The sequence below is a fragment of the Amblyraja radiata genome, chromosome 2 (assembly GCF_010909765.2).
Source record: "Amblyraja radiata isolate CabotCenter1 chromosome 2, sAmbRad1.1.pri, whole genome shotgun sequence".
NCBI lineage: Eukaryota > Metazoa > Chordata > Chondrichthyes > Rajiformes > Rajidae > Amblyraja > Amblyraja radiata.
Genome location: NC_045957.1, coordinates 56,584,358 through 56,608,028, shown reverse-complemented (window position 1 = coordinate 56,608,028; position 23,671 = coordinate 56,584,358). Strand labels below are relative to the sequence as shown.

Sequence of the window (23,671 nt, the reverse complement as noted above, 5' to 3'; positions counted from 1 at the left end):
TGAAAAGAATATCAATGCTCATTATTAATCATGCAAGATCTTCAAACCCCTTCTCCACCATCTTTACTTCGTGAGTTTTTTCTGTTCTTCTTTGGTCTCTGAAATAGAATAAAATCTGGTGGCAAATTTGGAGAACGTGAAATGGAAGACACATAAAAGAAACTCCTCCATCTTGCCCTATTTCAATGGCCCCCATCAAACCATTATCATAGAAAATGAGATCCCGCATCTAGTAAAGTAAGGGACTTATAATTGTCGTTGTGAATCTTGCATTTCTCTACTTATCAGATCAGCAGTTGTATAGAAGTCTGCAGCTTGATAATGATATGGATGCTTATAAATATATCTCCACTCCCTTTGCGGAAAATAATGTTTAGAGACTACCATTTTCCATCATATGATTCTTATCTTTATTTTCACATTCTTCCCCTGAAAGGGTCATATGCCATTGCTCTCCAAGTAAAATTGATGCTCAAGTTACATTACCCTGTTAAATGATAATAAATGTGTTTTAAAATATAAAGAGAAGGCATTACAGAATGATAGTTCACCATTGAAGTTGCAAGCTGAATAATCTGCACAATATACGAGATCTCATCTCTTTAGCTACTGCCTTTCCTGGCAATGGAGACGCTATTTTTTACCCTAAAATAAGGCCCGAAAATGTACCTGCGTCTTGGAGGCCGAAGGCTAGATTGTTAGCCAAGAAAGATAGACATGGGCCAAACTGCTTTTAAAATATGGGGGGGGGGGGGATACAATGAGGCCTAACACAGAGGTCGGCAATCTATGGCCCAGATCCGGCCCGTAACCCGAACTCATCCGGCCCGTAGGAGTCTTTTTTTCCCCCAATTAGTTTTTTCGCGACCTGGGAACTGCAGCCAGTCCCGGGGCACGCAGGCGACCTGGGTGTCACAGCCAGACCTGGGGCAAGCAAGCCGACCTGGGAGCTACAGCCAGTCCCATGGCACGCAGGCGACCTGCGAACTGCAGCCATTCCCGGGGCACGCAGCGGCCTGGGAACTGCAGCCGTTCGTGGGGCACGCAGCTCACCTGGGTGTCACAGCCAGACCTGGGGCAAGCGAGCCAACCTGGGCGCAACAGCCAGACCTGGGCTCTCTCTCTATCTCTTCCCGTTATGTGATCTCCCTGAGCCAGGAAGTCCCCGTCCCTCAGACCTGAACTGCACAGCGCATTGTGGGACAGGCAAAGATGGAAGCTCCCAGGTCCAGAATGCCTCCTTGAAGGAGTTTCACATCTTCCTTTCTACTGACTAAACCAAACCCTTGATCCTGTCCCACCAGTCTTTTTTCAAAATGTAGCAACTCAAAATGGGGGTGCGTCTTTGACGCAGGTGCGTCTTCATTGCCGGGAAATAAAAACTTACATTTTAAATGAATTCTTTCTTCAACACAATTCAGAGGAGCAAGGAAATCTGTGACTTTATGTGTAGGTATATATTATTTAATATCAAATTGAACATTATCATTACTCATTTTAAGGAATCACTGGATCATAGGATCTACAACGTAATGAGTGCAGACAATTGGAACTGCCCGTTTATTGAGTATCCCGCTGCATCACTAAACTGCCCCCAAACTTTGTATTGTATCGACAACTTTACTTAAACACTAGAATCACGATGGCTAGCATGGGTATTGAAACATAGTGGACCACTGTGTTTTGATGTGCCCTCCTGGGTTTTAGACTGTGGCACATATCTGGAATTAATTGGGGGGGGGGGGGCAAAGAGGTTAAAAAACAGCTAGACATGAAAGCATGACATTCAGTACACAACCTTCTTTAGACATGGTGGGTGATAACTTTGGTGTCAACAATTTTAGTGTCCATTTCAGCTTTCCCTAAATCACATGATTCTGTGTTAACATATCAGGCATTTAGAAGTGAAAATTACAGACTCAACAAATGTTATCATAAATACGCAATATTCTTTTTTTTTTAAACTGAAACCATGTTATGTTGTGAAAGACAACAAAATGTCTTAGTCATTTAAAAAAAAAGTTTCTGAAATGTTTATATAGTGTGTTTCAATTCAATTCAACTTTATTGTCATTGCACAGATACAAGTATGGGTACAACGAAATGCAGTTTAGCGTCAGTCCGTAGTAATAGTGCAATATAGAAATAAAAATACAGTATAAGCAAACAATACAGAATATGAGGGTGATAAAAACTGCCCAGGGTATCATTGGACTCCCCCTGTCCCCTCTGGAGGACATTTACCACTCCAGATGCCGCAGCAGGACCTGTAATATCGTGAAGACATTACACATCCTTGTCACCACCTTTTCACACTGCTGCCCTCAGGAAAAAGGTATAGGTCGCTAAAGTCACGCACTGCCAGACTCAAGAACAGCTTTTACCCATCAGCAATCTTGGAACTGAACTCTGTCTCGGGAGCGGGTTATGGGGAAGGAGGGGGGGTGGGAGAGTGTTAATTTATGTAAATGTGAATCCATGGGTGGGTTTGGGGAGGGAGGGAGTGTAAAAAGTATGAGTATGTGAATGTTTGAAGTTCTTTTAAATGGAGAGACACAGTAATCTCGTTGTATGTGACACATGCAATGACAATAAAGCATTCTGATTCTGATTCTGATAAGCAAACAATGTGGACGGAGAGACTGGAGAAATCTATCGGCGGGACTCCGAGTTCAGCAATGTGATAGTGTTGTTGTAGAAGCTGTTCCTCATCCTACTAGTACGAGACCTGAGGCTCCTGTACCGCCTCCCTGATGGGAGGGCAAACAGTCCATGGTTAGGGTGGGAGGGGTCTTTGATGATCTTCCCGGCCCGTCTCAGACACCGTTTTCGGTGGAGGGCATCCATGGCCGGGAGCGGGGTACCGATAATGTACTGAGCGGTTTTCACCACCCGTTGTAGTGCCTTCCTGTCCGCTATTGTGCAACTGCTGTACCATACCGTGAAGCAGGTGGTCAGGATGCTTTCGATGGTACAGCGGTAAAAGTTGGTCAGGATCTGGGGGGACAGGTGAGCTTTCTTGAACCTCCTCAGGAAGTAAAGGCGCTGCTGCGCCTTTTTGATCAGCTTGGTGGTGTTGAGGGACCAGGACAGATCCTCCGAGATGTGTACCCCGAGGAATTTGTAGTTGGAGACGCGCTCCACCTCAGTCCCGTTTATATGGATGGGGGTATGTCTGCCCCCTCTGTTCTTCCTGAAGTCAACAATAATTTCCTTCGTCTTCTTGGAGTTGAGGACAAGGTTATTGTTGGCACACCAGGTTGTCAGGTGCTGGACCTCCTCCCTGTAGGCTGACTCATCATTGTCATTGATCAGTCCTACCACCGTGGTGTCGTCGGCAAATTTAATGATGGCGTTGGAGCCATTCTTAGGTATGCAGTCATGGGTGAAGAGGGAGTAGAGGAGAGGGCTGAGCACACAGCTCTGTGGCACGCCAGTGTTCAGTGTTATAGTGGAGGAGGTGAGGTTGTTGACCCTAACAGACTGTGGTCTGTTGGTGAGGAAATCCAGTGTCCAATTGCAGAGGGAGGTGGAGATGCCAAGTCCACTGAGTTTGGTGATCAAGCTAGCGGGGATGACAGTGTTAAAGGCAGAGCTGAAATCAATGAACAGCAACCTGATGTAGGTGTTATTGCTGTCCAGGTGGGTCAGGGCAGAGTGTAGGGCCGCCGATATGGCGTCCTCTGTAGACCTGTTGGTCCGGTAGGCAAACTGATGGGGGTCCAGTGTGGGGGGGAGGCTGGCTTTGAGGTGAGCCAAGTTCAGCCGCTCAAAGCACTTTGCAATGACAGGGGTGAGTGCCACTGGGCGGAAGTCGTTGAGACTCCCTGTAGCTGACTGTTTGGGCACTGGCACAATGGTTGATGTCTTGAGGAAAGTGGGGACAACACCCTGGGCCAGTGACAGATTGAAAATGTCAGTGAAGACCAGGGATAGTTGTCCAGCACATGCCCTGAGCACCCGCCCGGGGATGCCATCGGGGCCGGCAGCTTTGTGCTCATTCACCTTGCTCAGTGCATCTTGTACAGCAGAGGTGGAGAGACTGAGGGGTTGTTCATTCGGGGGTGGAGCAACTTTGATGGCTGGAGTTTTGTTGTCCCAGTCAAAGCGAGCATAGAAATGGTTTAGCTCGTCAGGAAGGGAGGCGTTGTCTGGGGGGGGGGGGGGTGTTAACTTTATGGTAATCGGCAATGGATTTGATTCGTTGCCACATGCGCCTGGGTCGGAGTTGTTTTGGAAATGCTCCTCAATCCGCTGTTTGTGATTGAGTTTAGCATTCCTAATTCCCTTTTTCAGATTGGCCCTGGATGAGCTGTATCCCTCAGTGTTGCCAGATCTGAAAGCGGCATCGCGAGCCTTCAGCAGGAGTCTGACCTCCCTGCTCATCCACGGCTTCTGGTTAGGGAAGGTCTTTATCTCTTTGTGGGTAGTGACGTTGTCAGTGCAGAATTTTATATAGTCCAAAACGGTTGAGGTGTATGAGTTGATGTCCACTTGGGAGTTAAAGGTGGCCTGGGTGGCAAACAGACTCCAGTCTGTTTGCTGAAACTGTTCCTGTAAAACAGAGACAGCCCCCTCAGGCCAAACCTTCACTGTCCTCACGGTAGGTTTCACACGTCTGATCAGAGGTGTGTATTTGGGGAGCAGGAACAGAGAGAGGTGGTCAGACTGTCCAAGGTGGGGGAGGGGGAGGGCTTTGTAGGCTTCAGTAATATTAGTATATACTAAGTCTAGAATATTGTTTCCTCTGGTTGGGCAGGAGACATGCTGGTGGAATCTGGGGAGTACAGTTTTAAGGTTGGAGTGGTTAAAATCACCCGCAACAATAAATGCCCCCTCTGGGTGTGCAGTTAGTTGTTTGCTGATAGCAGCTTGCAGCTCTTCCATTGCTAGCCTGACATTAGCGTCCGGGGGTACATAGACTGCAGTGATAACAGTCGATGTGAATTCTCTGGGCAGATAGAAGGGCCTGCACTTTATCATCAGGTATTCCAGGTCAGCAGAGCAGTGACTACCAATCCTAACAACGTCCGTACACCATGAGTTGTTCACATAAATGACAGTCCGCCGCCCTTGGTCTTACCGGAGTCCTCCGCTGTTCTGTCGGCCCTGAAGACAGTTGTCATTGAGCCATGTTTCGGTGAAGACCATGGCGTTGCAGTTTAACAAACAGACTTTTAATGAAAACACTTAAGCCCATTTGATTTATAAATTATTTCTGCTGCTAACAATGAGAAAACTAGCTGTGCCGGAAAGCATTAACAATCAATAAAATTACAATGTTCTTTTATCATGATGGTTGAGTAATTTCCATTTCAATATTTTTGTGCTGCCACATCCAGCTTTTCCTATAGCATGTGTTTCTGCAAATGTACAACCCAGCGAAACAGCCTTTCAATTATTTATTGTAAAATGTTAATTAGATGCTCCCCAAGCAAAGTGTTGCATTTGTACCTCCAAATCCAAATGAATTAGTTAGTGCAATGCGTCTTTTTGAGGTGTTCCACTCTTGAGCCTTAATAGGGACATAATTCAAATCAAATTCAGGTTCTGTCCTGTCAAGGTTCAGAGTAGGAGGCAAGACCCCATGAAAGCAGGCCAGTGCTGTAAATGCTGTTTCTATGGCTCCAGCTGCTCCCAAGAGGTGGCCAGTGGCTCCTTTAGTGGAAGAGACAGCAAGAGAATATGCATGTTCTTTGAACAATCTCTTAATGGCTTGATTCTCAGCTGCATCTCCTTGTGGTGTGCTGGTGCCATGTGCATTGATGTATGTAACATCCTGCGGTATCAATCCAGCATCATTTATTGCAGCAGCCATACACCTGAGAAGATGCAAAATTACATTCAAATAAATCATCACAATAAAAAATTAAATTATACAATTCATGCAATACAATGAACATGCAAATGCCTATTATTGGAATGGTTTTCCCTATAATTCAAATATATTTGTTGAAGTTAACAATAAGATAAGTCAATGCATTGCACAAAAATAGCCAGTTAAAATTATGTTCTGTAATTTTATTTGGTACAACAACAAGATTTTATAAACCAATTACTTGTGACATTTGTTGTCCTGGTACCCAACACAAAAAGTCACTCTCAATGCAAGCCTTTGATTGCAACAAACCAGCGACCAATTAATGCAGTGTGCACAGGATATATGTTCAATTTTTTTATACCACATCTTATTCTTTCGGTCTTCCGGGCTCCACTGATTCCCTGATAGCTATGTTTTTAAGACTATAAACTATTAGGTGCTGAAAGCAAATACAATATTCAAATCTTTCCAAGGTCATGTTACTTTCTTACACTCTACAATTGAGATAATTATGTCTCATGACTTCAGCTGATATTTTGCCAAGATTCAGAATTTCCTCCCAAAGTCATTCCGTTTTTTCACTTCTTTAAAGATATTCTCCTAAAACATACCTCTTCAAATGGTCTTCTACCATTTTATACCTTTATGTAAGTTAAACTTTTTTTGGCAATGTTCCTGTGATGTGCACTGGGGTATTTTACCACAGTACTGATGCCGTTTAAGTCCAAGTTGTTAATTTTCATATCCACGAGTAAGGGTTCATGTGAAATGGTTGGGACCTGGAGTCTCATGCTGCAATGTTATCTGGTGTGGACTGTCTTCCATGCCTAACTTAAGCATATTCCATGTTGCCGAGCAAGGCCAAAGCAAATAATAGGTCAAGCAAAGTCTGAAGAAATTCAGCATTCCCACTGAAAGCAGGAAGAATCCTGCCTCTAATCACTCATTCTGGAGACAGGATTGGTTAAGGTTAGCCCATAGGGCATTCTGACCCGCATCTGGTGAGCAGCAGAAGACCTATGGCAACTGTGGAAAAAATAGTTCTTGGATCTTCTCATACAGCACTACTTAACATCGTTGATTGATTTTATGACCCTTCCCTTCTTTCAGCAAGATGTTGGACAACATTAATTTTGCATTAAGCAGATTCGATTGCTTTTTAAAGCAATTTCATTAAATGTCCCAATATGGGGTCCCAAATAAATTGCCTTGCTAGACTGAAAAATTAACAAGGGAAGATCAAATGAATGTTTTTCACAATTAGATACAATATAAAAAGTCAAAAGTTAACAAAATTGCTTGACAGGTTTTCTTGAATCACAGCACATTAGCTCATATAATACAAATGGTGGGCATCTGTTCCACTGCATTATCTCCTTCTTACAATCTTATTTGGCCCTTTTTGAATTTTGTATCAAACTCCCAGTCCACCTTGTCAGAGGAGATTAATCTTTCTGTACATAGGAATCTGCATACATATACATATAAACAGACTGATTTCAGCAAGCAGAAACCAATTTAAAATGTCTCCAACTGTCCAGCCTCTAAAAGCTCACATTAAAATACAGTCTTATACCTCCGTCTCACGGTGCGAGTCCACCCACGAGTGATCCCGATTTAAAAACAAACTCGTGGTAATCACGTAGAATTAACGTAGCAGGAACGTCGGAACTCGTGGACGTAACTTAGCGACTCGTAACGCTAACGGCAGGTACTCGAGGAAACTTGTTAACTTGTGAAAATCTTTCAACATGTTGAAAGATTACCACAAGTCAAATTTACTCCTGAAGGAAAAATTTGAAACGTTTAAACTCGTTGTAATGCCGTAGTAGCCCGTGAGTTTGCCGTAGTGACTCGTGAGTAACTCGTGGGTTTGGCCTGAGTGCCAGAAGTGAAATGTTGAAGATTAGTCATCTCCGGAGAACTTGGATATGTGACTTTTCGGGTCGGGACCCTTCTTCAAACTTTAGACTCTTCTTTCACCCGAAACGTCACCTGTCCATGTTCTCCACAGATACTGGCTGACACGTTGAGTTACTCCAGCACTTTGTTTTTTTCCGTAAACCAGCTTCTGTAGTTCCTTGTGTTCCAAAATGTAATGCTTTATAAATCTCCAGAGATGCTGCCTGTCCCGCGGAGTTACTCCAGCACTTTGCGTCCGTCTCCCTGGAGACTTCGTTTCCCACGCAATGTGACATCTACCATGCATACGTTGCCAACTGTTGTTTTGGCAGCAGCAACATAATCTCCTGGTTAGTACACTCAGTGTTGCTGAGGCGTAGTTTATGTGGAGACAAGAAACTGAAGATGCTGGAATCATGATCATAAAACACACACAAATTGTTGGAGGAACTCACATAGCGCTGGAGTAACTCAGCGGGACAGGCAGCATTAGCGGAGGGAATGGACAGACGTTGATTCGGCTCAAAAAGAAGGGACCCGACCCGAAATGTTGCCTATCCACTCCCTCCACAGATGCTGCATTTAGCCTCACTCTGACTGGAGGAGACCTTGGACAGAAAGGTCAGTGTGGGAATGGGAAGTGTTTGGCAACCGGGAGATCAGGTAGGTCCAGGTAGCAACCGGGAGAGTCGCGATCCGAAACGTCACACATTCCTTCTCTCCAGAGATGCTGTCTGACCCTCTGAGTTACTCCTGCTTTTGGTGTCTATCGTCGGGGTTAACCAGCATCTGCAGTTCCTTCCTACACAACAGAACAGTACGAGGAGCGGTTAATGTTAGAGGCTGCTCACTCACCTCACTATGTTTACATCGTCCTCTCTAGCAATTAATAAATATCATTCGGTTACTGTATTATTGACTACAACCGCCCGTTTAAAAAACACTAATGACCGCTCTTTAATTCTCAACCACTGGATATTTGCCTGGAAACATATTGCATGGTTTAGTTCAGTGAGATAATTCAATTTTAATAGACTGAGGTGTTAAATCCGGCGCCACTTCACAACAAACTAAACGACCTATAATTTAAATAGAGCATTTAGGATCGATAAGAAAAATTCCCAAGACTATTTCACATATATAATTCCTGCACCACTTCACACTGAGCTGTCCTTGATGTTTAAAGGGGCTGGCATCTGCCCTGATCTGTTGATCCGGATAAAACACTGTTTGAAATAATTTGAAGTTTTGAAATTAATCCTCGCCGCCTAATGTACACTTTGGGCTAAGATTTGATCCCTGCACAAAGCGCAATGTAAACGGAATGGAATCTCTATTAACGTTCTGAGACTCTCTACATAACGGAAGTGATCACATTCGGCCACAACTTTACGTTGTAAATGGGTTGGTTTCAGTCCTTAATGACATTTCTTAGAAACACAGCGAGAGAGTGTGAGATGTAGATGGGACATAACTAACCCCTGTGTTCGTGTATTCATATTTTTCCAATAAATTATGATATCTACACCGGATGATAGTCTACCGCACAATATAGGAAAACATTCTCATATTTACAATTAAGGGCCAATTGTATTCGGGTTTTTAATAAAAACTCAGTTTACCCGAGTTTAAATTGAAACTTGCGCTAGGCGCTGGGAAACTCTGGGACTCCACTGCTGAAGAGAACATCTGAGCAGTCTTTCATTCAGAGGTTCGCAGGCGGGCTGGGGTGACTGTAGGGCTCTGAAAACTTTGTTTCCCAGGGCTGAGGTGAGTGTGAAAGGGGTGGTTTCTGGGCAACTCTGCTCAATCAGCAATGTTTTGAGCGGCTACTTTTTATACAGTTTAAGTCGCGACGGTGGGACAGCTGCTCTGACGGACATACTGGGTGAGTAGAGAAACCCACACTGTTATCCCTCTGGTCTACGGACCTTGTTGTCGGGGGGGAAAGAATAACGTTAATGTTCAATTTACCTAATCTTTTTGTTAGATGTTTACCAATGTTTTGATGAGAAATAAATTAAGGGAATAAAACAATCTTACTAGACACAAAAAGCTGGAGTAACTCAGCCAAGCCGGCAGCATCTCTGGAGAGAAGTGTCAAAAGTTTTTTCATTCTGAAGAAGGGACTCGACCAGAAACGTCACCCATTCCTTCGCTCCAGAAATGCTGCATGTCCCGCTGCGTTACTCCAGCATTTTGTGTCTATCTTCGGTGTAAACCAGCATCTGCAGTTCCTCCCGACACAAAACAGCCTATGCCTTTCAATGATTGATGCCAGACCTTGAACAAATGCAGTTCAAATGGACTTTTGAATGCAATTTTGGAAGGATTGTTTCTTAAACAAACTGCTCTAAAAGTTTGAAGGAAGGAATTGCAGATACTAGTTTAAACCAAAGATAGACACAAAATGATGGACGAACTCAGCTGGTCAGGCAGCATCTCTGGAGAAATGAATCAGGTGATGTTTTGGGTCGAGATCGTTCTTCAGGCTGGGTCTTTTTATAGTGAAAAAAAACTGCATGGCATCATTTTTACCATGTGATGATTTTTCCACACGTCAGTAGTCGTCGTTGGCTCAAGAGTAACTCGGGAGAGGAACTTGGTAACTCGGGAGAGGAACTTGGTACATCGCAGAAATAAGAAGTAAACGGCAAACTTAGACATACATGTGGGAACTCGTTTAAACTCGTGAACATAAACTTGGAATCTCATAGACAACCACGAGTTTGATTTTTTCTTTCACTCGGGATCACTCGTGGGTGGACTCGCACCGTGAGACAGGGCCATTGTTGGTTATTGTTATGTATTGGTGCTGGAAACGGACTTAAATAAGACTCGGAACACAGCAGTAATTAACATGCTTGTTGTATTGTTATCGCCATCTTGAGTCTCTCTGCGCATGCGTACAATTGCGCAAGACATTCAATTATGCTAATCATATTCTCATACACAACACTCCTCCCCCTTTAACTTGGAGGCAGGTAACTCAATTTCATCTTCACTGTATATGATCTTTTACCCAAAATATAATTGACTAATACACTGTTCTCCCAGTCGTATTATTAAAGTCATCTTACAATTAGATCATCATAACAGTAATAATCATGCATAAAGTAAACTTGGCACATGATTTTTTTACATTCCACCCATCTTCCTTAAACGTGGTGTGGCAAACCCAATAAATGACACATTGCTTTATGTGTTTTCATTTATAAAGACTAAAATCCTCAAATCTTTTAGGTGTTCTTTTAGTCCTATTAGACATGCGTCTCTGTCTGTATTGGACTTTGCATGTTATCTGAGACATCAGGCTCTGGTTGTGATGTTGTATTATCACTAGGGGCTAGAGGTTCGTCACTCTCTGAAGTTCCTTCAGAATCTACACCTGCTGTTGTAGTAGGCAGAACTATCAGTGGCTCCTCGCTTCGTTGACCCACTTCTCTTTGCTGGACGTCGGCGTCCTCGTCACCTTTTGGCAAGTATGCTCTCATTTGATCGACATGACGACGTACGACTCTTCCCTCACTCAACTTTACGTTGTACATGACTTCACTGATGACTTCTGCTATCATTCTGCAAAGCCAAGTAGGACCTGATGTGAAGTTCTTGACCATTACATGATCATTCACCGCAAAGACTCGTTCCTTGCTTCCTTGATCTGCTGCCTGTTTCATTGAAATCTTCCTTCGGACAGATTTGCTTAGATCGGGTCGCAGACTGTCAAGTTTAGTGCGGATCTTTCGTTTGAACATCAGTTCACTGGGTGACTTTCCAGTCGTTTCTTGCGGTGTACATCAACAAGAACTTCTGGAGCTTTAGTTCCAGGTCTGATCCTTTTCCTTTCTTCACACCTGCTTTCACCCGTCTGTACACCTCTTTCGGCTAGTTAGTTGCTGGACGGGTGTTTCGATGATGTTTGAATGTGGCAGATGTTGTTGCTGCTGAGCAACCTGGCAAATTCCTCAGACACAAACTGCGTACCATAGTCTGTGACCACTGTTTCCGGTAACCCATGAGATGCAAACAACCCTCAGGGCAATCACTGTTGCTGCTGCTGTTGTGTGTCTCACCCGAATGGCTTCAATCAATTTGCTGTGAGCATCGACCACAATCAGCAAATTCTCCTTGTCGAGGCTGGCACGGAGAGGTGACTTTTCCATGTCGCCACCCTCGCGGCCTAACGCAGAGGATCGGTGCGCCCTTTCCGAGACACGCCCGGGGCTTCAGCAGCGGGCGCAGCGTGGACTCCTTCGTCGCAGAGCGGGCGAGCCCTCGCCGGTGGTCGCCGCAGGGGAGCGCTCCGTTCGCTGGCCCATGGCAGCCTGAATCCGCGGTCTGGGAAGCTCCAGCTGGCGCGGCGTCCGGAGCCTGGGATCCCTCATTGGGGACCCTTGAGAAGAGCTCCGGCCGCCGGCCTACTTCCAACCATGGACGCGGCGGGGATCCCTGGATCCCGGCCCTGTGGTCTGCGGTGCTTCTGGCTGGGGCGCGCCGGGGACTTTAGATCTTCGACCGCCGGCCTGCGGCCTACACCATTTTGAAGCCGCGGTCTCCGGTCGGGAAGCACCGATTCAGGACTTACCTTGGCTGCACATCTGGCTGACCGCAGCGGCGACTTCGGAGGGTTGTGGTCCCGACCACGGGGGAAAATGGAGGAGGACTGACCAAACTTTGTGCCTTCCACCACAGTGATGAATGCTGTGGTGGATGTTTATATTACATTTTTATTGTGTTTTTTTTTAAATTGTACTGCTGCTGGCAAGTTAATTTCACTGCACTTTATGTGCACGTGACGAATAAATCTGACTTGACTTGACTTGACTAGTCACAGTGAATCCTACTCCAGTCTCTCAGGAATCTCCCATGGATCGATTTAGGCTGCAACAGGACTATGTTGACAGCTTGGACAACTTCTTACTTGTTGTTCCAACTCTTTGTTGATTCGTGACCACCAGACGTATGATCTTGCCAATGCCTTCATTTTCACGATGCCAGGGTGCATGCTATGAAGTTCTTCAAGGATTCTAGTCCTCATATCCCGATTATCTGAAATTACCACTCGTGGTCCCCACAGGATTATGTCATCCTCAATTGACATCTCTTCTTTCTTGCTGGCAACGGGCTTTACTTCTTCTGGAAGATTCCTTGCACTTGGCCATCCTTCCATGATGTGGTTCTTCACCTTGGAAAGAACTCTGTCCTTCTTGGTAGCTCTCTTCCCTTCTTGTGCATCAACAGGGTGTGTGTCCAGATCGATGAGCATGTTGATGCCTTCCTCTGATGCTTCATCAAGCTCCGCAAGCTCAGGGCGATTCCATGAAGAGTCCGCTTCGTGTATCGGCAAGCGCTACAACGCATCTGCATTCTGGTGTTTCTTGCCTTCCCGATGGACAATCTTATAACTGTAGGCAGACAGGATCATATGCCATCTTGCTACGCGAGCAGAGGCCATTGGGCTGGCAGGCTTGTGGTCTCCAAATAGTCCCATCAGAGGCTTGTGATCAGTCACAATGGTGAAAGACCTCCCATGTAACTGCTTGTGGAACTTCTTCAGTCCGAAGATTATGGATAAACCCTCCTTTTCATATTGTGCGTAGTTCACTTCGCTGGGCATGAGAGTGCGCGAGGCAAAGGCTATCGGACGTTCTTGTCCATCTGAATCCACATGACTTATCACAGCACCCAAGCTATAGGGGCTTGCATCTGTTTGGAGCAGGATTGTTTTGGTTGGATCGTAATGCGTCAGCACACTATCACTGCAGAAGACGCTTGGATCTCTGGAATACCTGCTCTTGTTCCTTTCCCCATTTGAACTTGGGATCAGGCTTGCTGCTTCTCCTTCCACTCTTTGAATCAGCTGATCTGTACTCATCCTTCAGCATTAGAGTCAACGAAGCAATCTCCTTTGACAGGTTGGGTATAAACTTCCTATAATACCAAAGTAAGCCTAGGTGTGCCTGTAGTTGGCTTTGGTTCACAGGCCGCTTTGCTTTCCGCACCGCATCAACTTTGTCTTGAAGAGGACGAAGACCATTCTTGTTTAGTCGATGTCCAAAAGATAGTCGACTGACTCTTGCATCAGTGCACACTTCTCCTTCTTCAGACGTAACCCACTGGTTTCTAGTCTTGACAGGGCCACTTCCAGGTTCCTGAGGTGCTCTTCGTCAGTCTTTCTGCTGATGATGATATCATCAAGATACGGCTTGCACATGGGAATATCTGTTAGCAGGCTCTCCATTGTTCTCTGGAACATGGTGCGCTGGATATCCCAAAAAGTAATCTGGTATACTCGAAGAGATCTTTGTGCGTATTGATTGTGGTGAACTTCCGAGCTTCAGGGTCTAATTCTATCTGATAGGCATGGGAGAGGTCTAATTTAGAGAACTTTTCTCCTCCTTCCAGTTCTTGCAGGAGATCCTCCAGGGTTGGAAGTGGATACTGTTCCACTTTCAGCACCTTATTTGCTGTGAGCTTGTAATTGTCACAGACTCTCATGCTCTTCCCATTCGGTTTCGGAACAGCTATGATCGGGCATGCGAAATCTGCTGTTTTCACCGGCTTAATAATGCCATCCTGCAGCAAGTCATCCAATGCGGAATCAATTTGCTTTCTAGCAGCATATGAAACAGGGGCTGCCTTGTAAAACTTTGCTCCACTGTTTTCGTCTTGTGGATACACTTTGACGGTATCCCTTCAGTATTCCATGGGTGCTGTTATCAAACAGTTTGGCGTGTTTCTTGAGTACTGAGCTCATGGCTAATCATATTCTCATACAAAAGTTATTACTTAACATTAACTGAAATCAGAACTATTAAATTAAATTTGAGCATACCACAGCAACTTGCTAGTTTGACACATGTTACATTTTCACTCAGATTGATTCCGTTCATTTACAAGGAGGTTAAAACTTAGATAATGCAGTCACTCCTTTCCAAATATTATGAAATCTCTTGACAAAATTAATATTGCTAATTTCAATTTCTCTACCTTTGAACTCTTTGCTTACATTTGGATTATTTTAATATGTTGACAGAAAACACCAGTGAAAGAAGAACTGATATTGATTTCTCTGCCCAAACTGGAAAAAAAAAGTATAATTATAAGAAAAGTAGGAGGTATTGTATCAGGTATCCAAACAGCTAGCTCCTACTGAGTCACAAATGGTACTGAAGGTTATAAATACACAGGTGAATTTCTTTAGAGGCCATCCTCTCTGAAACACATGCAGAAACTGAAGATCTTAAATCAGGGGTCGGCAACCTTGTTCTGCATCAGGGCCAGGACCCATGTCTGTGAGCGGATGGTGGGTCACATCTATCGCCATTGTTAATAAATGGAGGTAATAATAGTCGTAGTTTTGTTTCGAAGGCGCTGTATTTAGAGGAGGGAGAGGGAGCCCGGTCAAAGCCAGCCTCTCCTGCCTCCACCGAGCCCTGGGTGCCCTCATTGAGGGAGGGCGAGGCGGGGGAGGCTGGGGCCAGGAGGGCGGCTGCCTGCTCGGAGTGCCTTGACTACCAGCGTCGCGCCGCTCACCTGCCGATGCTCACCATCTAGCCGCCCAGCGACACCTCGGTGGACATGAGTGACCGGTCTGAGCAGGGCTCGCAGGACCGGCAGCTGGGCTACAAGGCAGAGGACCAAACCCCCCTGCCTCCCCTCCCCGTCCACCAGGTCCCTCCGTCCCGCCCGCCACCTGGACCCCCAGAGAAGGTCAGTCGCAACGGCAAGGCAGAGGCCGAGTTGTCTGAAGGGGACAACGAGAGCTTGGACAGCACGCTCAACTGCGACAAACCATCAACTGCAGCCCGAGGCACCCTCCTGTCCGCAGACCTACCTGCGGGAAACACGTCACAGCTGGGACACCCCACCCTCAACAACGACGTCTTCCAGCGACGGCAGTACCGCATCGGACTTTAAAAAAAACGCCTGCGGGCCGGGTGATTTTGGGTTATGGGCCGCATCCGGCCCGTGGGCCTTACGTTGCCGACCCTTGTCTTAAATGATTTATCCATTCTTGACATACACAATTTTCTCAACAATTACTGACGGCTGCGAAGCAATGTGGAAATTCACCTGAAAGGAGCGGCGGCGCTGTGAAACGGCTGCGGCTCGCCTGCAGTCTGTCTGTTTTTGCTTTTTGGCGTTTTTTTTTTTTTGGTCTTGTTCAGTTAAACTTTTGGTTATTAGGTTTTGTTATGTGTGGGGGGGGGGGGGGTGGCTGAAACAGGGCTTTCTGTCTCTCCCTTCGGGGGAATGCGACTTTTTTGTCGTATCCCCCTTCTCTTCCCCGTCTGAGCTGAGGCCTAATGGCGGAGCTGGCGGCCTCCAACCTGCGACCGACCTCGAGGCTCCGGAGGTTGAGCCAGCCAGGACTTACCAACGTGAGGCTGGCCGTCTCCGAGCTGCGGCGGCGTTCAGGCAGCGGCACAACTCGGCGCTCTGGTGAGGGCGGACGGCGCGGGGCTGACACTCCCGTGAGGGCGACCCGGCTCCTGGCTAGAAGGCGCTCCCGTGAGGGCGGACCGGCTCCCGGCTGGAAGGCGCTCCCGTGAGGGCGGCCCGGTGCGGGGCTGAGACGCTCCCGTGAGGGCGGCCCGGTGCGGGGCTGAGACGCTCCCGTGTGGGCGGCCCGGTGCGGGGCGGAGACGGTGCTCCGGTGGCTGAGGTGGCGTTCTGGCGGCGGCGACCTGAATCCGGGGCTCGGCCGTGGGCCAGTGGACGACATCGTCGGGAGCTCGCGGGTCTCAGGCTGGTGCCTGTTTTTCGGAGCTCCCGTGGCAGCAGCTGCGTCCGCTGGACTGGAGGGCGGCAGCTTCGACCACCCCCGGGCCGCGGAGCTTGAACCGCGGGACTGACTTACCATCGCCCGGTGGGGTATCGCCTCAGCACAGAGGGAGAAGAGGAGGGAAGAGACAGTAACCCTAAGACTTTTGCCTCCATCACAGTGAGGAGGTGCTTGGTGAACTCACTGTGGTGGATGTTAATTTGTGTTTATTGTGTGTTGTTTATTATTACATGTATGGCTGCAGGCAAAGACATTTCGTTCAGACCGATAGGTCTGAATGACAAATAAAGGATTCAATTCAATTCAAATTAAATCTTACTAAAGCACAAATCCCATGAATTTGTGTCACAAGAAGGCAGATGAATAAACATCTAAATTATTGAAATTCCTTCATCTTCTTCTTGAATTTAGGTCATGATAGGATACAGTCTACTGACATACTGGAACAAAATACTTGATAAAAAGGTATAAATGATTCATTAATCAATTTTCTCACAGCATACTCCCCAAACCTAATATGTTTAATTGGAAAGAGCCTAATTGGAAAGAGCCATGGTTTTCAAGGGAAATTGGACACTTGGTTTGAAAAAAGAGAGATATCTACAATTAATAGGCAGCATGGAGTAAATTAGGTGCTTGAGGAGTATAAAGAATGTAAAAAGAATCTTAAGAAAGAAATTAGAAAAGCTAAAAGACATGAGGTTGCTTTGGCAAGTAAGGTGCAAGTAAATTCAAAGGGTTTCGACAGCTATATTAATAGCTAAAGGATAACGAAGGATAAAATTGGTCCATTAGAGAGTCAGAGTGGACAACTATCTGCAGAGCCAAAAGAGATGGGGGAGATATTGAACAATTTATTTTCTTCGGTATTCACCAAGGAGGATATTGAATTATGTGAGGTAAGGGAAACAAGTAGGGTAGCTATGGAAACTATGAGGATCAATAGAGAGGAAGTACTGACACTTTTGAAAAATATAAAAGTGGATAAGTCTCCAGGTCCTGACAGGATATTCCCTAGGACATTGAGGGAAGTTAGTGTAGAAATAGCAGGGGCTATGACAGAAATATTTCAAATGTCATTAGAAACGGGAATGGTGCCGGAGGATTGGCGTACTGCGCATGTTGTTCCATTGTTTAAAAAGGGTTCTAAGAGTAAACCTCGCAATTATAGAGCTGTTAGTTTAACGTCAGTGGGGGGGAAAATTAATGGAAAGGTTACTTAGAGAATATATATATAAGCATCTGGATAAACAGGGTCTGATTAGGAACAATCAACATGGATTTGTGCCTGGAAGGTCATGTTTAACTAATCTTCGTGAATTTTTTGAAGAGGTTACTAGGGAAATTGATGAGGGTAAAGCAGTGGATGTTGTCTATATGGACTTCAGTAAGGCCTTTGACAAGGTTCCACATGGAAGGTTGGTTAAGAAGGTTCAATTGTAGGGTATTAATAGTGGAGTGGCAAGATGGATTCAACAGTGGCTGAATGGGAGATACCAGAGAGTAATGGTGGATAACTGTTTATCAGGTTGCAGGCCGGTGACTAGTGGGGTGTCTCAGAGATCTGTGTTGGGTCCACTGTTGTTCGTCATATACATCAATGATCTGAATGATGGTGTGGTAAATTGGATTAGTAAGTATGGAGTTTAATGCTGATAAGTGTGAGGTGCTACATCTTGGTAGGACAAATCAAAATAGGACGTACATGGTAAATGGTAGCGAATTGAGGAATGCAGTTGAACAGAGGGATCTAGGAATAACTGTGCATAGTTCCCTGAAGGTGGAATCTCATGTGGATAGGGTGGTAAAGAAAGCTTTTGGTGTGCTGGCCTTTATAAATCAGAGCATTGAGTATAGAAGTTGGGATGTAATGTTAAAATTGTACAAGGCATTGGTGAGGCCAATTCTGGAGTATGGTGTACAATTTTGGTCGCCAAATTATAGGAAAGATGTCAACAAAATAGAGAAAGTACAGAGGAGATTTACTAGAATGTTGCCTGGGTTTCAGCACGTAAGTTACAGAGAAAGGTTGAACAAGATAGGTCTTTATTCTTTGGTTGCGCAAAAGGTTAAGGGGGGGACTTGATAGAGGTCTTTAAAATTATGAGATGGATAGACAGAGTTGAAGTGGATAAGCTTTTTCCATTGAGAGTAGGGAAGATTCAAACAAGAGGACATGATTTGAGAATTAAGGGACAAAAGTTTAGGGGTAACGTGAGGGGGAACTTCTTTACTCAGAGTGGTAGCTGTGTGGAATGAGCTTCCAGTGGAAGTGGTGGAGGCAGGTTCGATTTTATCATTTGAAAATAAATTGGATAGGTATATGGACGGGAAAGGAATGGAGGGTTATGGTCTGAGTGCAGGTAGATGGGACTAGGTGAGAGTAAGTGTTCGGCACGGACTAGAAGGGCCGAGATGGCCTGTTTCCATGCTGTAATTGTTATATGTTATGTTTAATAAAAACATTAATTCTTTTGAATGAGAATTAGTCTATTAGGAATGAAGTCGCTCTTATACAGAATTAACGTGTGTGTGCTCTGTATTCTTCCCTTCACACGAGAAGAAACGTAAATGGTTCATTAAGAGTGGATTTGAAACTTGACTTAGAGCTCAAAAGGAAGCAATGGACAGGGAGATGAGTGGAATGCAGAACTAAAATGGACTAAGTTCCCCCAACGCAATATTCTACCACACACCCATAGCCCCTAACTGCGCAGGCACGGCTCATTTCCCCTCAACTCCAAGCACTCCCTCCCCCTCTTCTTGTTGTGTGGGAGGAGAGGAGGAAAGGGGAGGGGGGTGGAAGGGAAGTGGGGTGGGGTGTGTGAAGGAGGGTGTGTGTGTGGGCGGGGGGAAAGGTGCGGGGGAGAGGGGTGTGTGGGCGGGGGGAGGGATGTGTGGGCGGGGGAGGTGTGGGGTGAGGGGGACGTCTTGTTGTGTGGGAGGAGAGGAGGAAAGGGGAGGGGGGTGGAAGGGAAGTGGGGTGTGTGAAGGAGGGTGTGTGTGTGGGCGGGGGGGTGCGCGGGGGAGAGGGGTGTGTGGGAGGGGTCTGTGGGCGGGGGGAGGGGTGTATGGGCGGGGGAGGAGTGGGGTGAGGGGGACGCACACAGATTGTTACTACTGGCAGAATAGTTGAAAAACGGGATACAAATTAAGGTAATTGGCAAAAGAATCAAAGTAGACATGAGAAAAAAATCTTATTAATGTAACAGGCAGTTAGGATCAGATATTCACTGCTTGAAAGCATGGTGGCAACTGATTGAATTTAAAATGCAGTTTGTTAAGGAAGAAGGCCGAATTTCATTTTAGCGTTCATAAGATAAACTTGGAATAGGATAGCAAAGCACCACTTTTTTTTTTAAATTTGCCCATCTAACTGCTCCTGTTCATAAATAATGGCAAAATGATTGTGTCCAAGAGCCAATTATGTCCTTTCCTTATGTTTATTATTCCATATGCAAATACCTTCTTGGCATAAATTTGAGTCTTGACCGTGTAATATGTTTGTATTATTCTGCATTTTTAAAAAATTCTATTACACTTAAATTCTTATGCATTTCTAAAAACTAGATACCATGCACATAAAATGAAACAAAAAAGATTTATCCAGTCAATCCTCATCATTTAGTGTTCTGAAGCTATTCTAAGGGATTAAATGATGACCCTGAACCTGTACTATGCCTTCTTTAAACGGAAATAGGGGCAAATATCTGCACACATTTCCCTCATCATAATTTAGCAGAATGGGAGCAGACTTTTATATAATGTTTCTGATTAAACTAATATTGAAATTACAGCAGCACAATGTCTGGTCCATCATTTTAATTTGGAGTGAAGAATATTTCAAATTTCGACTTTGATTTTTTTAAATCCCATTTCTGACAAACGTGAGCACATTACACAAGACACCAAAATTTACCTAAAAGCTCCATCTCCTCCAGTGCTGGGAGCAGTTATATGACTGGCATCTGCGGTGAGTCCATAACCAAGTATTTCTGCATAGATCCGTGCTCCTCTTGCTATAGCATGTTCATATTCCTCGAGCAGCAGCACCGATGCCCCCTCTCCCATTACAAATCCTTTTCTGTCAGGGTGGAAAGGACGTGAAGCCAATTTAGGGGTAGAGTTACAAGTGGTACAGAGGGCACGTGCCTTTGCAAAGCCTGCGATAGATAAAGGGCAAATGCAAGCCTCTGTGCCACCTGTCAGCATCACCTCTGCATCTCCATGGAGGATAAATCTTGAAGCATCCCCAATTGCATGTGCTCCTGTTGTGCATGCAGTCGCTACTGAATGATTTGGACCTTTAAGTCCGTATTTAATACTGATCTGTCCTGCTGCCATGTTGGGAAGAATCTTGGGAACAAAAAAGGGATTCATTTTTTTATAGCCGTGAGCTTCATAAAGGGCAGCAGTTTTAGTAATTTCATCAAGAGGGGCCATACTCATACCAATAGCTACACCCGTGGTTACTTGCTCTTTTTCAGATTGTGGGCTCCAGTTGGAATCTTTGAGTGCAAGTTCAGTTGCTGCTATTGCCATTATTGTAGCATCCGACATGGACCTTTTCTCGGATTTTGAAACAAACTTTTCTTCATTGAACTCTCCTTCTCCATCACCATGTGGTACACAGGCAGCCACTTTACAAGGCAAGTCTCTGTACTTTGGTGCATCTAAAAATATAATACCACTCTCTCCTTTCAAGATTCGGTTCCACGTGAGTTGTGTGCCAACTCCAAGTGGAGACACCAAACCAATTCCAGTAATGACAACACGCCTCTGATGTTTTGCAAAGGCCATGCGAGTGAAGTTTCTTGTTTTCAATTCTGTACTCGCACATTGTTTGTAGAACTGATACTTTAACATCTTCATGAGCAGCTGCATCCTTTGTGGCAATATGTTACTGATCTTCATTACTTGAGGAGCAAAGCATATAATTTTCCTCTTCTTTAATGGTGCAGATGCACAAGAAAATTATTTACAATGGCTGCAAGGACCAAGCAGATATTCTTCTTGAAAAGTGTCTCAGGTCTTTGTATCATAATTTTTCTGTAATAAAAAAGTATAATGCTACCAATGAATAAATACGGACAAAGGATAAATATACATCATTGACTTCTGAAAATTTAAAAAATGTTTGTTAATTTTAGCTCTGCATTCAACACCATTGTGCCAGAGCTACTACACTCCAAACTTTCCGAGTTGACTGTGCCTGAGCCCCTCTGACGGTGGATCACCAGCTTCCTGACAGACAGGAAGCAGCATGTGAGGCTGGGAAAGCACATCTCGGACCCGCAAACACATTTATCCTGTCTCTCCTTCATCCCAACCTTTCTGAGTCCCATAATGAACCACATCCAATTCCTCATGCCTCTCAGCAAAGGTCTACTGCCATATAACAGATAGATATGCTGGAAGAGCTTGGCAGAGTTTGAATAGCTGAAAGGATAGGCCGTCGCCGACCGAGGGTGAAGAGGGAATCCTCTTTGTTCAAAGTGTCATAAGGAAAGTCCATGATTGTCAAGGAACTTCCTCAATCCACTCATCTTTTGATCAATAACTAAACAAACACCCATACTTGGTTTGGACAATCTGTCCAATGATTGCGTTGTCTCTGGTATCCTTAGAGCAATTGTTAAAATCGAGACTACCAAAACCTCCAAGCCTCACTGTGTTTGCACCAAAGATACTGGAGCGGAGGTCCAGTATCTTTGGTTTGCACTTTGGTTGTCCCGAACATGCCACAAATATGCAAAGTGCAATGTTATGAAGTCAAGCCCTTCGGCCCACCATATCCATCTCTCCCACTATACAAGTCTGAAGAAGGGTCTCGACCCGAAACGTCATCCATTCCTTCTCCCCAGGGATGCTGTCTGACCCGCTGAGTTACTCCAGCATTTTGTGTCTATCTTCGATGTGAACCAGCATCTGCAGTTCCTTCCTACATTCTGCCGCTATACCTATCTGCAGTGATCCTATTTTTTAGTATTTATCCGCATTCGGCCCGTAGCCTTTTATGTCTCTGCAATAGGGGGGTTGCACGTAAGGTCACTGGGTCATAGGGCTTGACGCACGGAGCCGCTCAATCCATCTGGAGGACATCCATAACTTCCGGTATGTTATTAATGCAAGAAACGCGTACTTTCCTACCTGTTAAAAAACGCCAAAATGTTGATTTTTTTACGCTGTAAAAAATTGTGGAAGTCGGGGTAAGTGTGAGAGACATGTTACCAACTTCAGAATGCCAAAAGTGAAGCGAAATGAAGGTAAAGAGAAGCGATAGCTGAAGGGACAACAACAGCCAAAGTGCTTGGCAAACATTGCCCGTGCAGATATCGGAATTGAAAATATTGTGAATTATCGCGTTTGCTCACTGCATTTCATCAAGTAAGGCATTATTTGTGGTTTTTCTTGATTCCTTTGGTATCTAAAAAGTCTCAGAAGTGATAAATCTGGCTGTAAATTTTGCTTGAGACGTTTTCTTTTTGTATGCAAGCCAGATTTATCACTTCTGAAACTTTTTAGATGCCAAAGGAATCAAGAAAACCCCCACAAATAATGCCTTAGTTGATGAAATGCAGTGAGCAAACGGCCAATGTTCGCCAAGCACTCTGGCTGTTGTTGTCCCTTCAGCTCTCGCTTCTATCTACTGTCATTTCTCCTCACTTTTGGAATTCTGAAGTAGGCTAAATGTCTCTCACGCTTATCCTGATTTCCATAATTATTTACAGCGCAAAAATTGACAATTTCGGCGGGTTTTAACGGGCCCGCTACGCTGGAAACAATGGTCAGTGCTTACCTGCCGTTCATCGCGTGTACTCCACTTGGCGCAGCGTTGCAACAGTACGGGTCATGGGTCGTGACCCGACTGCCGTGAAACCTCCCTATACAAGTACTTGTCTAGACGATTCTCGGATGTCCTGAGAGTAAACTGACAACAGACCTTGCGAGAGCTGATCCCGCAACCCGCGATCACCGGCCTGCGACCCGGCTCAGCCCGATGGCGTCGGCGTCGGCGCCGTCTCGCTGCCAATGACGCCGCAAGGTGGGCCTAGCCGGAGGCCGGGCGGCGCAGCGCTGACGATGCGGGAAGGCGGTGCCGGATCTGGGCGGCGCAGCGCTGACGATGCGGGAAGGCGGTGCCGGATCTGGGCGGCGCA

The 23,671-nt window shown here is 45.4% G+C and overlaps 1 protein-coding gene across 2 annotated transcripts; it reads right to left on the bottom strand.

The window, feature by feature from the left end:
• Window positions 1–5,155: 5,155 nt before the first annotated feature.
• oxsm (3-oxoacyl-ACP synthase, mitochondrial) lies at window positions 5,156–23,616 on the bottom strand. 2 transcript variants are annotated; one of them, XM_033047111.1, is made up of 3 exons: window positions 23,311–23,616; window positions 20,431–21,560; window positions 5,156–5,822 (listed from the first exon to the last, which is right to left on the bottom strand). In XM_033047111.1, exons 2-3 carry the CDS (start codon window positions 21,423–21,425, stop codon window positions 5,420–5,422), a joined length of 1,398 nt encoding a protein of 465 aa, XP_032903002.1. In that variant the 5' UTR covers window positions 21,426–21,560; window positions 23,311–23,616; the 3' UTR covers window positions 5,156–5,419. The 2 variants fall into 2 exon arrangements, with proteins under 2 accessions (XP_032903002.1, XP_032903012.1); XM_033047121.1 differs by having other exon boundaries at window positions 23,455–23,616.
• Between the last annotated feature and the right edge of the window lie 55 nt (window positions 23,617–23,671).